The sequence below is a fragment of the Condylostylus longicornis genome, unplaced genomic scaffold (genome assembly GCF_029603195.1).
Source record: "Condylostylus longicornis isolate FDR11 unplaced genomic scaffold, ASM2960319v2 ptg000018l, whole genome shotgun sequence".
Classification (NCBI taxonomy): Eukaryota; Metazoa; Arthropoda; class Insecta; order Diptera; family Dolichopodidae; genus Condylostylus; species Condylostylus longicornis.
This window is the reverse complement of record NW_026577987.1, coordinates 2351418-2369298: the sequence shown is the minus strand read 5'-3', so window position 1 is coordinate 2369298 and position 17881 is coordinate 2351418. Positions and strand designations below refer to the sequence as shown.

General features: G+C 30.6%; 1 protein-coding gene across 1 annotated transcript; it reads left to right on the top strand.

Moving 5' to 3' along the window:
* Positions 1 to 233: 233 nt before the first annotated feature.
* LOC129606447 (collagen alpha-1(I) chain-like) lies at positions 234 to 13966 on the top strand. The gene is made up of 6 exons (XM_055516782.1): positions 234 to 281; positions 384 to 1239; positions 4320 to 4393; positions 6421 to 7339; positions 7491 to 7552; positions 13031 to 13966. The coding sequence occupies exons 1-6, from the start codon at positions 234 to 236 to the stop codon at positions 13964 to 13966; spliced, it is 2895 nt and encodes a 964-aa protein (XP_055372757.1).
* Positions 13967 to 17881: the final 3915 nt, after the last annotated feature.

The following is a 17881-nucleotide window of genomic DNA, read 5'->3' as shown; positions in this document are numbered from 1 at the left end:
ACAAAATTTCTTCACTAAGCACGAGTTGTCAATACTTTGATCAATAATTTCTCTGAATATAAATGGGTTAAGAAACTTTTTATTTTCCACACATTTAAGAAAATATTTTTGAATTTTAGAAAAATTTTCGGGATATAAAAACCGACACAAATTCATTACTATCATCAATTTCGGTTTGCTGTTGAAGAGCGAAATTACTTCAGTAGTTTTACTAAAATCGAAATAGCAACACAATGAAATTTCTGTCTTGCTTAGTTTTTGGTATTATCTTGGTTGCTGAGGTAAAAGACAGTCATAATTTACTAAAAGCCTTTTATAAACTATATTTTTTACATTGAACCATGCTTCTTCCATCACTTGTTTTTAATATTTTATTTATGTAGACATATGCAACAACTCCAGCATGTTATGGCCCACCAGGAGAGCCGGGAGATCCAGGACCAGATAGCACAATTACAGGTGACCCAGGTCATCCTGGGCCTAAAGGCCAGAAAGGTCCTCCTGGCCAAGAAGGTCCTTGCGGTCCAGCAGGCCCCAACGGTTTACCAGGGCTCACAGGAGATCCAGGAATACCAGGACCACCAGGTGCAACAGGGAAGAAAGGTTTTAAAGGATACTGCGGTCCAATGGGAGCTAAAGGAATAGCTGGCGACAAAGGTGATCAAGGACTACCTGGTGCAGAAGGAAATCCCGGTCCTAATGGAGATCCAGGAACCCCAGGTAATCCAGGACTTAACGGCGACGTGGGCGACCAAGGCAACCCTGGTCCAAATGGTCCACAGGGAGATGAAGGACCACAAGGTCCAGCTGGTAGTGATGGAGGTGTGGGACAACCAGGCGGTCCTGGTGACGTTGGTGATAATGGCGATGCGGGTGCAAAGGGTCAAGTTGGTCCAATAGGTCCACAAGGGCCAAAAGGGGCGAAGGGTTGTGTTGGCGAAAAGGGTTCACAAGGACCAAAAGGCGCATGTGGTGATCCTGGAGATCCAGGACAGCCAGGAGCTCAGGGAAATAAAGGGCAGCCTGGTGACCAAGGCTGTGTAGGATCATATGGCGACAAAGGTGTAAGTGGAGATCCTGGTGATCCTGGTGCTCCAGGTGATGTAGGAGCTCCTGGAGTTAAAGGAGTTAAGGGTTGCAGAGGACCAAATGGAGATCCAGGTAACCGAGGTGAACCAGGAGATCCGGGAGCCCCAGGTGTCTGCACAGTGTGTAGTCCAAGTCCTGCTCAATGTAAGAGTGCGTGCGCTAGTGCTTGCCAAGCTAAATGTGGTCTTTTCAACTAATCTTATACGAAAGAATTAAAAAACTCATAAAGGAAATATCCCAAGATCTAAAAATTAATTTTAACAATTAAAAACTCGAAGTTAACTTACTATGTATGTAAAAACAAAGATGAAATAAAAACTTTCCCTGTTGAATAATTGAAAGGAAAAATACTATGGAGAAGAATTATTTTTATTTTATTTTATACAAAGTAATGTGAAATGAAAGTTATTTGAATAAAAACCTTAACATTTAGATATTTTTTTTTATAAACAATTGTCGACTCATGATTCATCCGAAACTTTAACTTTATTGAAATTGAAAGATCAAAATGGTATTTGAGATCGTTTTGTATTTAAATGTCTGGCAAATGATGCCGGTTTTATTAAAAGGTCATCTGATTGATTTTTTCTAGTGATTAAGTTCCTTTAACTACTTACATCAAGTACTTTTGCATTATTTGATACCTTACAAATAAATGGCCTATTTTAGATATTGTGTTGTAATGTTATATAGGAACAGGGCTCAATAACTGGATCCTTTGACAGAGAAAGACTGGTTATCTTAAGAGAAAATAGTAATATACACATATTTTTTATAGTGGTGCATTGACAAATATATATACTATATGTATATGGTCGTTTCCAAGGAAAAAAAAATTTCCACAATTCGGTTGATCGGTTTGGAAGGTAGGGGTCCTAAAACCAAATTTGTAAATTTTTGTGAAAGCCAAATTTTTTTGTTAGACTTTATTAAAATTTTATTACGACATATTATAACTTTGTATAAAAAGCATATATGTATAACTATAACTGTTAAATTTTGTATAAAACGTGGAATAATACGCTACTCAACAAACATAACTTCATATAATTATATAGTACATTGAGTTCAGATATAACAGAAACTGAAAAGTTTTAACTTTTAGACTTCTTTAATTGGTTGTGGTCTTGTAGAACAATTTTTTTTCTTACAAACGAAGATCCGCACTCCGATAAATACCAACCAATGCTGCATAGTGATAATTTTTAAAAAAATCTATTTGTTTAATGTGAACTGCGATAGAAATCTACTGAATTTGTGCAGAAAAATTATAATGTGTACGCATGTATAACAAAAAAAAATCCAATAAAACATTGCAAATTTTGGTATTTTAGCTAATAGTAAAATTTTCTAAACATGGTACTTTAATTAAGCATTCATAAATTAATTTAATTTTTAAATGTTCTGGTGCACCGTAAGGTATTTTAAATAAACAATCTTCACATTGCACAGAAGGGGATCATTTTGTAATAGTTATAAAAAGCACTCCAGTTATTTTTTAGTACAAAACCATCTAATAAAATAAGAAATGCGCATACTAATTTGCTCGAAAAAATGTTTGTATTCAAAAGCAGATGGTGCCTAGTGAAAAAATTCCTCTAAAACCAAATTTCAAAACAAATTTTCACAGCATTTTGTAGATTTGGTAAAAGAAAACAGACCATGAATTTTTTCTTTTATCACAAGAAACAGTGTTCGAATACTGAATTGGCATTTTAAACTAATCCTTATGTCAAGGGATTGTTTTCAATTTTAACACTTATAACACCAAGTAAATAAAAGCTCCAAATTTAAATTGTTAAAGAAAACTTGTTATTTTAAAAACCTTAGATTTGATCGAATACATTTTTCATAATAGAAATAAAAAAGCGCATTTTAGAATGAAGCGTAGGCTATAACTCTTTTTCCCATTTTTATTTAAACGTTCAAGTGCCATTTTTCAACATAAGCGCTAAAAAAATTGGAATAAGAATCCTCTTAATATGGCACTTAAGAAAATTAAGTAAATAAGTAAAATATTGTAGGCGCCCTGTATATGTTAGCCTGTCTGTACAATTAAACTTCTGTTTTGAATATTGTCTTATTGTAAGTGTGGCGGGCACATACCTTAAATAACTATATTTTACAAATTTGGTTTTCTGTATTTTTTCTCAATATATTGTGGATGTATAAACAAAAATATATAAAATTTGAAATCGTATTGGCATTAAGGAAACATATTGTTCAAAGATATTGCAATCCCTTCTATAGAACAATTCAATACTATATAACAATTGCAGTTTCAATACTATATGTACATATCTATATACGTATGCATATATATGTACATGTACACAAAACCATTCTTGTACAAATAGAAATTTCATTTTTATGCAAAATTCAACTGTGTAAATTGTTAATATTTATTATGTTACATTATGTCATTGATTCCATTTTCTTCTTTTCAAGGTCTGATAACTTTATACATAGACCCATCCTTCAATATAAAAATACATTAAAACATGTGTCTATGTATACATATACCTAAACATATATACATATATGTGTATAATATAAATCTAGCAACGTGCATCAACATACATCACACATTCTTTAAAGAAACGTTTTTCAAACAATTCTACCCAATGCATATAGACTGTAAATTTGGCATATTTCTGATCAGGCCATCGTTTAAAAATTTTTTATTCTATATAAATTTAGCGTGCAAATACGCTTATACACATACATGTAGCGTGAAAGCACAAATTAAGAATCTGTCTCGACCAAATAGCCGTTTGGAAGAACAAAAAGAATTTTTTTTTTATTTCAATTATTTAGCCAAAAAAGCTATTTATTAGCAATTATAATGTATATGATACATTTCAAAAAATTTAAAAAAATCCAAAGGTTAATAATTGCAAGATTTATCAATATAAACTATAAAAAACTAAATAATATAAACTAAATTAAGGTGTTGAAAATAGAAAAATTAAGAATTTGTATTTTGTAACAGTATGTACTCGTAAACATCACAAATAGAAAATTAAAGTAAATTTACCTATTATAAATAAAATGAAAAATTTTAATTAACCACATTGATCAATTTAAAAATTCTGCTTGCAATTCAATATTAAATCATTATTTTTTTAAATAAAGTCTCATTTATTTCAGTCTTCAATTATAATGAAAAATCATTGAAAATCTTAAGCCCATTTAACATTATCGATCTTTTATCATTTTTATCACGAAAGAAGTTCAAGCGAAAATGGATAATGCTTCTCACCAAATAATGTTGAACAGCCTCGATAAATTATATCAATCTACGGTATATATATATATATTGTTAAAGCATATTGTGCTTCATTATAAACAAACAATAAAACATAAAGTTTTAAAGGCTGCTTAATACTCAACCACTGCAAAGTTTTTAACATATTTTTAATTATGGCATATTTATTCAAGTAGTATTCTTATTCCCCAGTTCTCCAAACGTTGAGTCTGGAGATTAGAGTTGGACGCTTTCCTTTACTATTTCTTTTACTTTCCTTTAGCGCTTAATTTTACTATGCTGCATCACGCAATTGTTATTCTTAAGCAACTAATTAATTTAAATAAAGTACAGAAATCAATGCATTACAACATTTTACATCTGAATTTTAAAAATAACTACAATTTGTGAATGTGTATGCTGATTGTAGTTATTTCAGCTTTTGTATTTGTATTAGAGAATACTTTTGCCCAGCTTTGCAGAGAAGAGGTGGTTCATAGCCAATAATAATACAAGAAACTTTTGTTCTTTCACTTTCATTTTTGTAGATCCTTAAGGGACGAAAAGAACCTCAAAAAAAAAACTTGAAAGTTTTTATTTTTAAAATGAGATACATATTCGTAGAAAATCGCTACATGGTTCCGGAGATATAATTATTTATTTTATAAAATTCACATTTTAAAACTACAGAAATTAACATTTAATTTGTAAAATGAAGACTTTTTTTGAGAACAAACAAAAAGAACAGTTCGGTTTTCAGAACTAGAAGTTCATGAACGAAAAATTACTTCAAAAATTCAAACGAATATTAAGTTTATTTTAAGTTTAATTTTTATTTATGTGAAATTAAAGCAAAAATTGAATCTTTATATAGCAAAACCCTTAAAAATTGATTTTTGAGAAATATAAATGTTTATATTATTCAGAACGTGAGATATATGTAAATATATAGGATGTTTTGCCAGATTAAAGATAAGAAAGAAAATTTTTTTAAATTAATGAAAAAATAATATGTAATACCGTAAATCAATACCATAATACCGTATAAATAACAATTATTCATTTTTTTCAAAAAACCCAGTAACCCAGTATATCCGGGTTTAACAGATATTTTAGCAAATTATGAAGTGTGTACCATGGTTGAAAACGAGGTCAACTTAATTTTTATAGGAACTGTCTTTTATACTGTGAAGTCTAATTGGTGCGACAGTCGAGCATGTGTCCAAATAAAATTTGTGCAGTTAACCGTTTTGTTTTCAACGACATGTTTCATATTCACAGGGCCTTGTCGGATACAAAAGTAATTTCTCAGAAAAATTTACTTTCCAAATTTTTTAAAATCTTTTCTATATCTTTCATGTAATTGTACACCCTGTGCAGAGCTGTTTTGATCTTAATTTTACTACTGAGCTGTTTTTTTAACTTGACACTGTTCCGATTTTACTTCAAACTTCAATATGCATGACTTTCCAACCAATTAACAAGAGTACTTTACTGATGTTGAAAGGTTAACTAAAGGCATCTGATTTTCTAAAAAAAAACAATTTCGAACAAACATATGTATTCTAAAATTCTGGCAATCTTATAATGCTGAATACAATACTTTAAAAGCTGTTTTTCTTACAGAGGTCAAAAGGGATCTTAACTGCACGTTTTTTTACTGATCAAAAAATTAACTCCATTTTTTCTTTTCAATTTTAAAAAACATTATATACTTATTTATGTGTAATTATTTACAATAAAGGCAGAATATTAAAATTGTTTACGTGTATTTGTGCATTAAAAGTCATCCATACTTCATTGATTAAAAACAAAGCACGAGATGTCAACAAAATTCTGAATTATACGGTTCTCATATTATTGGTAAAAAAATTTTTAGTATAAAAGCGATAGTTACAATGAAAATAATTATCACTTTCAGTTGGACATTCGTAACGTTGCTTTACATTCTTGAAAGTTCATCATGAAGGCATTTATAGCTTTAATCTCTTTCATATGCTTTATTGAGGTGTATTTGTTTTACATATAAATTAAATAAAATTCTTGTAATTTTACAAAAATACTAATTTTAAAATTTTGTACAGATGACTGGCATTGCATACGGTCAGACGCCATGCATGTGCTGTCCATGCCCTCCAGGGCCAAAAGGGGATCCAGGTCCCCCACCAGATCCGAGTTCCTGTCCGCCAGCTCCAAAAGGTGAATGTGGAACGGCTGGAAATCCTGGAGCAATCGGCGATCCCGGCCTCCCTGGAAGCCCAGGTCTACCAGGCATTCCTGGCGCTAAAGGTGGCGTAGGATGTGACGGTAGTCCAGGACTTCCGGGAACAAATGGAGCTCCGGGTCCAAATGGACCACCAGGTCCTCCCGGTAAACAAGGCTGTAAAGGAGCACCTGGAGATGCTGGAAGTCCCGGAAATCCTGGCGGAATCGGTCCTAAAGGATCAAATGGACCAGACGGCGATAAAGGTGATAAGGGATGTCAAGGACCTGTTGGTCCAGTAGGCGACAAAGGAGATATAGGACCTGTAGGACCACCAGGTGCAAATGGAGATCCTGGTGCTGATGGACCAAAAGGAAATCGTGGACCAAAGGGTGAAGTAGGTGACAACGGAGACCCAGGTATTATTGGACTACCTGGAAACCCTGGAGATGTTGGAAGTTGTGGTGCAAAGGGAGTCACCGGATTACCGGGTCCAAATGGTCCAAAAGGTAATCCAGGAGCACCTGGTGATCAAGGTCCAACTGGTGCCAAAGGTTCTGTTGGAGATAACGGTGATAAAGGAAGTCAAGGTCTTAAAGGCGCAAAAGGCGAACCTGGAGATAAAGGAAAAACCGGTCAAAAAGGAGCTGTTGGTACCCCAGGAGCACCTGGTGCACCAGGTGACAAAGGTCAAACCGGACAGAAAGGACAGCCTGGACCAAATGGAGTATGCCCAGATATATGCAAACCAACAAAATCTAAGTGCTTGGCTCAATGTTCTGCTAGATGCAATGCTAATTGTAATATTTAATAAAAAATATACTTTTTATTATTGATAAAATAAATAATAATAATGGCCAAGTGAAAAGACACATTTATACTAAATATGCATTGAAATATTGAAAAAATTTAAAAAGAAAATCTATAAACTCGAATAATATTTTTATAAAGTATATAAATGCCGATTTTTTAACATTGATGAAATCCTATTAACTGAAATCAATAAAAATGTGGTTAGTGATTAAAAACTAAATTTTGGTTTATTTCTTATTTATCTCAAATTCATTTCAAATAAGTCCTTGAAAGAAAACACGTAAATACATACATAGTTGAAAATATTTTCTTATTTCATAAGGCAATAGCATAAGGTTTGAAAGAAATCGATGTAATATTGATTCCAAATGCAGTTTACTTTAATCTTTTTGACCGTTTTAATTTCCCAAACTTAATGATATTGCATGATGTAAGCACATTATGTGCCAAATCTCCGAGAAAATGTGGATTAAAGAATCTTCACGAAATTTCTGCTTGTCCCACCTTTCTTTTTTATACTTAACTTACTTCCGAGAGAAATACCTAGCAAAATGTGAATTTGGCTTTTACTTAACTTAATGAGAGAAATTTCAAAAAGATAGTTTTTGAAAGAACTTGCAATTATTTAAGTATTATATGTACTTTCCGTAACACAAGCTTTTGAATTTTAGAAAAATTCTAATTTTTTTTTATTTTTGTATCCCGATAATTTCATGTGAAATTTTTAGAAATTTAAAAATTTTTATTTACAGAACTTTGCCCAGCTTTTTTAACTTAAATTGAATTTAAGCCATTAATCATACCATTTTTGTGGTGTTCGAGGTACAGCAAAAAAACCATTTGTAATTCGAGATTTTAAAGACATTGTCAAAATGTATAAAGTCAAAAAATTATTACCATATTTTATTTTTATTAATTTTAAACGGTCTCGGTGACCGTTAAGATTTGACACCTAGTTCTGAAAAAAAATTTTCTCATTTTTCATGTCCTAAACAATGGTATATGTATGTTATGACATTGATTACCGAATCATCCTGTATTAATAATATATACATATATATATATATATATACAGGATTATATGTATTATATTTTATATATTAAATAAGTATATTTGCATACATATACTTATTAAATGCATATACGAAATTTTAAAAACATCTCATAAAAAACTTGCAATCGATAAAAACCAACATTTTTGATCTTCTGATCGCACAGTTAAACTGCAATGCCCTAACCATCTTTACAACCTTTGTATACAACCCTAAAGCTGGCATGTACTCATATTTTACTCTTTTGATAAATAACAGTGTTGGAGATGTGTATGTACAGACCTTTAATACGAGATGATATTTTAACGGCAGAATGATGCAGTGGATCAAAAAGTAATGTGCTTTACATTCATCTTCCTTCTAAAATTATTTAATCTTTAAGTAGTCTTAATGTAAAATGTTTGTTTTTATTCTTTGAAAGGTGAAGCGGGAAATATCACAAATAGAGTAAGCAATAACATGGTGTTATAGGAAATATATATTTCTTAATTAATATGTTCCGTTGTACTTTTGAATAATGATTTAATAGAACCAATATAAAAACAAATATGACGACATATTTAACACAATAACTATGACAATCACTGAAATAATAAAACAATACAGAAATTTCTGATAATCTAGAAAGTTGGAGCCCAGTTTAATGAGCTAAAATGTTTAATATTCTTATCTTGGCTCATTCCTTTTCCCAATCCGTCTATTTCTTTTTCAGTTATGAAATATAAGCGGATTCTCATCGTTTTTCTCTCACTATAACGTAGGCCCTTGTTTTCAAAATAACTAAATTTTCTCATTTTATAGACAAATTATTACTGAGATTTTCTTAACAAGTTTGATACCAAAATGATTCTGGTACCAAATAGAACAGAACCTTTCATTGAAATTCTGAGTAAACAATTTAAAAAAAAGTGATTAAAACTGTTTTTAAAAGTTTTGATTTTGCACTGAAAAATAAAGAAAATAGCTTTCATTTTGCTTCACAAAATAAAAAAAATCCGATAATACACAAATCTTTTAACAAGCAGTTCAGTTGTAAGTAATACACAATGAAAATTTCAATCTGGCAAATATTTCTTTGAAAACATGAGCCACTATATTTATACCGATAGCATTGTCTATACAATAAGGTAGGTTGTGTGTTGTCATCAAATTTTGGACGTCAATTTTTCGGTGGGAACGCACTTCCCCATAGCAAAGATGCGTAGTTTAACGGGCCTATTTTACATTTTGATCATTTTGAAGAAAATACTCAACAGGTTAAACCTCCTAATTTTTGGAAGCAGCAACTGGACATTGACTGCGGGCCAAATATTTTTGCGTATATAAAGATTTCATTAAAATTTAATATTTAAATTCAAGGTGTCAAAACAATGAATGTATAAAGTTTTTGGAAATATCAGGGCTTGAAAACTCACCTGGGCGCCGATCTTACATTTTTTATCATATCCACGGAACAAATTGATGGAATTTTTTGAAATTTATTATTTGAGTTCTGGTGGTTACCAGAAGTTACTGACGAACTTTTTGTATAATTCGGACGGCACAAAACGAAACTCTACTAAAAGCCAAATTCACATTTTGTAGGTATGTCAACTAAAAGCTTATTAGTATCCTTAAAATTGTAAGTGTTTAAAACGAATTTTCATAATCTTCTGGAATACTTTTACTAATCTAGACAACATAAATTGCGGTCGGTTATGTGCTGACCACATCAGCTATTTTCTTTTCATTTCAATTTATTTATAATTTTTGTAAAAAAGTTTCATATGCATATGGATATTTCATTTACATATTTATTTTATATAAATCGCTTTTAAAAATATCTAATTTAACTCAACATATTATTTACATATTAAGAGATGGCCTCAGGATGTTTTTATTATAGCAACAGTAATTACAGATTAGGAAAGAACAATTCTTAACAATAGAAAATTTTACTGGAGACATCATTTTAATAACCACAAGATAAGTTTTAGATAAGTGTATTAAAACATATCTTTTCGTTATTAGTCCCTCTTTATCAATATAAAGTATTTAATGAACGTTCGCCATAAAATTCACACTCATTTTTGCAAAAGTTTTGCATGCAAAAAAAATAAAAAAGAAGAAGTTGTTTATTAAACTCAAAAATCAATATTTTAAATATTTAGAAATAGTTAAAAATCAAAATACCGAAAAGAAACTTCCTAATTTAAAGGAATGCTTATAAATCATCAAAATATCTTCATAAGTATGACTGAAACCCAACCAGAATGACATAGAAATACGTATGTACATGTGTATGTAGATGTCAATAGCAATTTTGGAAAAACAAGCTGATAGCATTTAGAATTACTAAGCGTCGCAAGAACATGGAAATACATTGAAACAAATTACTTTGTAATTTTATAAAATTATTCAGTAATATTTTATTATTCAAAAATTATATACATATACATAATTTTTTTATTATACAATTATTTTATTTATTCTCATTACAAATATTTATGATCGTGCAAATTAATAGAATTTAATATCCAATCAAACAAAATTTACAAAAAAAAAAGAATAATAAAAGTTATAATTATCATTAGGATCAAATATAATCAAAGGGAAAAAAAATTTTAAATATTTATGAAGAAAACATGAGGTATTGCGTTCGTTAGAACATATCGCTCTGCTGTAGAATCCACTGTATGTTTATGGTGCTGTGGTTATGCCAATTCTCTGAAAATGAAATGGAGCACCACTAAATACTGTGGCAGTAAAACTATAAATTACATACTTTTTAATAGATGTCATGGAAGTTACAGGCGGGAGGGGCATTCTTCTGTAACATTTCTTTCGAATTTTATTTGATTTTGTTTAGCTTTCGTTAACACCTAATCTTCTTTTATACCCGAGGGTCCGAAAAGTCGTGCTAAAAATAAAATATTGTAGCTGTTTACTTCATATTTCACTTATTAGAGAATTACATTGTAATATCAAATATACAATACAGTTTTTGATCTTACATTATTCTGTTAAAATAATTTTTCCGAAGCATCATTTTATGTTTTTTACGATTATTTTTGCCACAGACTTTAAAAAATATTTTTGAAATTTCTATAACATAGAAGAAGTTCAGGGAAAATTACGAAGTACCTGCAATTATTGGTACCAAAATATTTTGATGTGGAAATTTTTTTATCAAATTACTTTTGGGACGGACTACAAAATGAATTATTAAAAAAATTGCATTTGAAAAAATACTCATATTGGAGCAAATTGAAATTACGCAATACAATAAACAAATTTTTTTAGTATTTATCTATCAAAATCAGAAAATATTTTAAATTCAAACTTTTTTGTTGTCAAAATTGGAACAGATCGCATAAGAAATTTTTTTATCATTTAGAACAGGTATTCGAACATAAATATCGTATCAAATATAAATCAGAACCGCATCAAATATAATTACGGTTTTAACGTAGCTGTATGAAAAAAATACTGTCATAGCTAAAAAGTTTGTGCAAATTTTGAACAATGAAATAAAAAATTTGAGATGACTGTAATAAATGATTGGTTTAAGCAAATATTTAGTATTGTCTTTCGAAAAAAGTTGACTGGCATTTTTGTACAAATGCAAAACGAAATGTGAAATAAATAAAAATATGAATTCATATACATATGTACATGAATAAATATATATATACTCATATATATATATATACATATATATATGAATAAATATGAATGAGTAAGTAAGTATTTAAATTATTAACTAGGTTTAAGGTGGAATATATCTTACTCTAGAAAAAAATATCGGTGCAAATTTTTCATCTAAGAAACAGCGACAATATCTGGCAAAAAACTACATACATAAATCACGTAATGGCATTTGTTACGTTACCATTTCATTCAGTTCCTGGAGTTTTTATAAAAAAAAGTTCATTTATGATTTAATCTACGGAATTTTCTTCTCCAGAATATGCAAAATAACAACACAATTAAAAAGATCAAAATTTGTAAAAATCTTATAAAATTCAGAACCAAATTTAATTTTACTGCTGCATAAAAAAAACAAAAATTTTACCGGACAAACTGTTAATTAAAAACTGCAAGAAAAAATTCAACAAAATGTCTTAAACGTTTTTTTTATTTAAATAAAACAATAAAAAAGAACTACTAGTATGTTCACAACCAGATAATCATTTATTCTATTTACATATATACATATGTACATATTTACACAATATACTTATACAAAAAGATACCAAACACGAGTTGTCAATGTTATTCCAGCAAAAATAAAAAAAATGTTCCAAAATTCGTTGAATGGAGATATTTAATGCAGTTGTATTTGTTAATACTGCTCCAGCGGTCAATTTACATAGTTTATAAACCTAAAGGTTTGCTCTTTAAGGTATAAAAGCTGAATACAATTTAAAATTATTATCAATTTCAGTTCGACATTGGAGGACGAAATTAATTTTCAGTTTTTTGTAATTTATCGCAAAAATTAAAGCTATGAAAATTATTTGGGCTTCATTTTGTCTATTCGCGATAATTAGCCAGGTTGCTTAATTTATTTGTGAATGTTTTTTTAAAAAAATTAATTTTTTATCAACTCTCTTTATGTACTTTAACAATTTTTTTTATTTATAGGCATCGGCTATACCTGATACCGCAACTTGTACGGATTTACCTTGTTGTCCATGTTTACCAGGCCCAAAAGGATGTCCAGGTTTCCCTGGAACGTGTTATGCTGTACCTGGTATTGATGGAACACCAGGTGATGATGGCGACAAGGGCGATCCAGGTCCAGTTGGAGATCCCGGAGAAAATGGCGTCGCTGGTGTTCCTGGCAGAAAAGGAGATCCGGGCCCAGTCGGTGCTCCTGGATTAAGAGGAGACACGGGAGATCCAGGAGACCCAGGTCCAAATGGTCAAGATGGCGATTGTGGTTGCAAAGGAAATACGGGATCCCCAGGCGGTCCTGGACCAGATGGAGCTCCAGGAGCCCAGGGTAATCCTGGTAGTAAAGGAGAAGCAGGCCCATGTGGTGCTCCAGGCAATCAAGGACAAAAAGGCCAACAAGGACCTGCAGGAGATCCAGGTGTTAATGGAGTACCAGGTCTACAAGGTCCACAAGGACCTGACGGTACCCAAGGAGACAAAGGACAAAAAGGACAACCAGGAGCTCAAGGACCACCCGGACCTAAGGGCGAAACGGGTGATGTTGGACCAAATGGGGAACCTGGGGACATTGGAAAACCTGGTTGTCCTGGAGATGATGGACCCAAAGGACCACAAGGTACTGTTGGCGACTCTGGTGACAAAGGAGCAAAAGGTGAACAAGGCGGAACTGGAGATCCCGGATCTAAAGGTAAAAAAGGCGTTGCAGGACCAAACGGTACACCAGGACCAGTTGGAGCTCCTGGCGACCCAGGTGACAAAGGAAGCACTGGATCTACTGGATCGCCGGGTCCACTTGGTCCACCTGGTCCTAATGCTCAATGTCCAGTTCAAACACTTGATCAATGCGTGAAAGGATGTGCAAGCTCATGTTCAAACATGTGTAAAGCGGCTTTAAATATGTAAAAAACCTATATAAAACTATGTGTTGATAATTTTGAAGAATTTTTTTTAAAACTTGCCCTCGAATAAAAAAGTCGACCAATCATTAAAAAAAAAATTGCCAACTGTTAAAAACTGTGCGATAAATTTATAAGGAAGTAATGTATAATAAAGTACATAATATCTGATACAATTTTTAAAAGTTATTTGATTAATATAAAATTAAAATGGAAATTGAAAATGCAAAAAGAAAATTATTCTATAATAAAAGAAAAATTAGAGCCCAAAGGAAATGTATGTGTACATAACTATGACTCTTATTTTACCGGTTTAATCCTTGAAAAAACCAATCCCATCTGATCATGTTAAAAATCGTGTGTTGAAAAATTTCTCAGTATTAGGATTCGCCTTGAGGGACCTTGTATGTAAAATAAACTGTCATTACATTAAATAAAATATGATTGATTTAAAAAATATTTATATGACAAAAACATAAGCAACCTAATTACAAATTGATTACTAAACTTATCATATGTAAATTAATAATTTAATATTCCGATTATGCAAACATAACATATAACGAAACAAAATTTTTGATTTAGTGTTTGTATTGCTGCAACTGGCTTACCTTCTCTCTACATTTTACAAAATAAGAACTTTTATCTAACTTGTTAAATATTGGCAAATTTGAAACAGTATTTATACTATGCACGAGTAAATAAAATTTATACATATGTATGCATGTATGTATTAATTAATTGGAAATATTAAAAGAAGGTGCATCTTGAAAAGACATTGGAACCCAACGAATTAGAAATATTAAAGGAAGGGGCATCTTGAAAAAACTATGAGGCCAAATTCTTTCTAGTTGTCTAGTTCTTTATTCCAAGCTTTTTCAAACTCGTAACAGGATCGTTTTTATTTTGGTTTTTTTATCTGGCCTCCACAACAAGATACATATGTCTAATATGTAACCCAGTATTTACACGTACAAGTTACTTGCAAGAAAGTTGCAATACATACAAAAATTTTACTAACACATTGAAATATTTCTACTTGCTTGTTTACTTGCAGTTCAACTTGCAAGAAAATTTTGCTGCCAGTAATTTGAGCAAGTAATTTGACATATTGAGAAATTCACAAAAAAAATTTGTTGTTTTGATTTTTTTTTTTTTTAATTTAAAATTTTTGAATTTTGTTTTGAAAAAATTAAACTTAGCAAACTTATGGTTTCTAAAATTTATAAACAATTATATATATTGCTAGTTGTTTTCTTCTCAAAGACATTTTCAAAATTTAACTTGCTAAACGCCTACGTCATAATAGCAAGTAATTTGACATTTCGAAAAAATAATTGACAATTAATATTATACAAACTTGCTTGCAAGTAACTTGTATGTGTAAATGCTGGGTAAACAAAACATAAAATTTTTTTTAAAGTAAAAATTGAAAAATATTTTAGAATATTTATTTGATTATTTTTTTTGTAAAAAAAATTCAAACTTAAACCTAAAAACTCACTAATTATAAATTGAAATCAAATTAATGTATTTTAATTTCATAACTTTTTAATATTGATTATATTATGTGGGGCCTAGATCGAAAACATTCAAAAAGCAGATTGTCGTAGTTTCAAACAAAAGTGAATTCCAAATATTAGTTTAGGAAAATAGCTAAGCCATAAGAAAATATTTCACTAAAAAGGACATACCAAGAACTTAAAAAACATATTCAAAACTAAACAAACAGCTAACAACTATATTCAAAGCTAAATATTATTAACTGAAATAGCAACTACAGAGTATAAACAAATATTTAACAGTTGAAATAAAATACTGATTTTCACACTCGGAAAAATAATGCTGCCATTGGAGATCCATAATCTCTAAGAAAGGAATTAGTGATCTTTCAAAAGTCTACAGCGTAGCTGATAGCTGATTATGTTTCGCAAATAATTTAGTTCACTAGTAAAAAAAAATCGTTACTATCGAGATTTCAAAAAAATAAAATTGTGTCAAATCAATGGTTTGTGTAACATTTTTCTCTTCAACAAGTGAAAATACTACTTTAAAATTATTTCAACAAGTGAAAATACTACTCTATTAAAATTATTTTTATTCATATACGAAACTATTTCAGAGATTGCATATATTTAGGATGAATCATTTATGCAGTCTTTGTATTGAAACAAAAATAAATTGAAGGATGGGTTAACATAATGTTCGATTTTCAAGTTTAATTGTGGGAGTTAAGAAAACAAAAAAATTTTTAATTGTGTGAGTTAAGAAAAACAAATTATATTTTTTAATGGCATGAAATTTTCTATTAGCTTTCTCCGTTTATAGAAATTTGAAAAAGTTTGCAGTTTCGTGAATATAATGTGCCAAAATTTCAAATTTTAAAAATTTTTAGTGCGATAACTTGAGAGTGGTGGGAAAAAGTTTAAGAAAAAGTTTACTTCTATTGAAATGAAATATTTATTAGTGTCCAAAAGCTGATATTTTAGACTTTCCCAACCTGGGATCTAGAAGAAAAAGACGGGCGCTGGTGCAAGATGGTATCTGCGATTCCTGGAACAGGGGAAATCACCCAAAGAGGCCCGAAAATTGGCAGAACAGGGAAAGACAACGGTGGGTGATAACACAAAAAGAATCTCGCTAGAACAGGGGGCGCGAATCACAGACCCCGCAAGAAGAGGAGGCGAAAAGGAGAAGATCGGCCATGAAGAGAGAACCGAGAGCAAGCATCGCCACTTAAACTGAACCGGGAAGCAGCTACGCCGGCATTTCTAAAACCGTGCGGGTTGCTGTGTTACCCAAGTGTTGATGCTGAGCCAGATGGATCTCACCCACCTTGAAGATTTGATTGTTGACGATTTGGCCAATGTATGGAATGTCATCATTCACTTTGAAGGTATACACTTCAGGCCGGGTATGCTACCCATCGACTGTTCCGTACTCATCGACACTTCTGTATTAAAGGCGTGGAAGGGGCCGATGTTGGTGGCACAGAGGGGAGCCGACATCCCTATACCAGACACTAACACCCTGTCCCAAGTAACAATTTGCAAGAGTAATACCCTAAAAAATTGACCAAAACTCTCATACCACACTCCAATACTCTTATAATTTATTTTTCTTTTTTTTGTTTTTATGCAACTCTCGTAAGGTTCTTATAATGAAGACTTACCACTTAAAATTCTGTTACTCTCATAACAAAACTACTTTCAGCAAGCCATAAAAAATTTTAATTCCCATAAAGCATTTTTTATAAGATATCAACTCTTATAGAATTTTGTTCTTAAAAGAATTCCTTTATAAGTCTAGCTGTTAGGCACGGTCATTTTTCCTTATCTAACCCTAATGAGACTGAGAATTCGTTTTTTTAGAAAGAAGTCCGAAAAATATTTATTGTACAGAAATTATTAAATTAAAGTTAATAAAATGCAAAATTATAGTTTTATTTGAATATAATAAAGTTTTAGTTGAAATTTATGCATATTAGTATATTTATTTTGCTTAACAATTCTTAAATTTTAAAATTTTTTTGTAAAAAAAAAGAAATAAGATATTATAGAGTTAAAAATATGTATAAAAATTTTTTAAATTTTAATTATTTTTAGTTGGCGTTGCTTTTTTTCGAAGTACAATATCAATTTTTATCAATAAAATTTTAATGCCAGCAACTTTTTGATTTATAATCATGACGAAAAAATTATTTTAATTTGCCATATTTATAATTTTATAATATCAAATTTTTGAATACAAACATTTATTGATTACATATCATATACGTAAACTTATGTATGTATATTTTGTTTCATTTTTGTTAAAAAAATAATTATTAAAAGCGGAGTAGATATATTTTTTATTAAGTTCGAAGTAAGACCGATATATTTATTCTACAATGTATTGCTTTCTCTTTCTAGCAACACTATTA

What these genes read in the sequence shown, in the direction of transcription:
- LOC129606447 (XM_055516782.1), top strand. Translation starts at nt 234, where the DNA reads ATGAAATTTCTGTCTTGCTTAGTTTTTGGTATTATCTTGGTTGCTGAG. An exon ending in GTATTATCTTGGTTGCTGAG is followed by an intron (nt 282 to 383) that starts GTAAAAGACAGT and finishes TTATTTATGTAG; the next exon opens with ACATATGCAACAACTCCAGC. An exon ending in CTGAAATCAATAAAAATGTG is followed by an intron (nt 7,553 to 13,030) that starts GTTAGTGATTAA and finishes TTTTATTTATAG; the next exon opens with GCATCGGCTATACCTGATAC.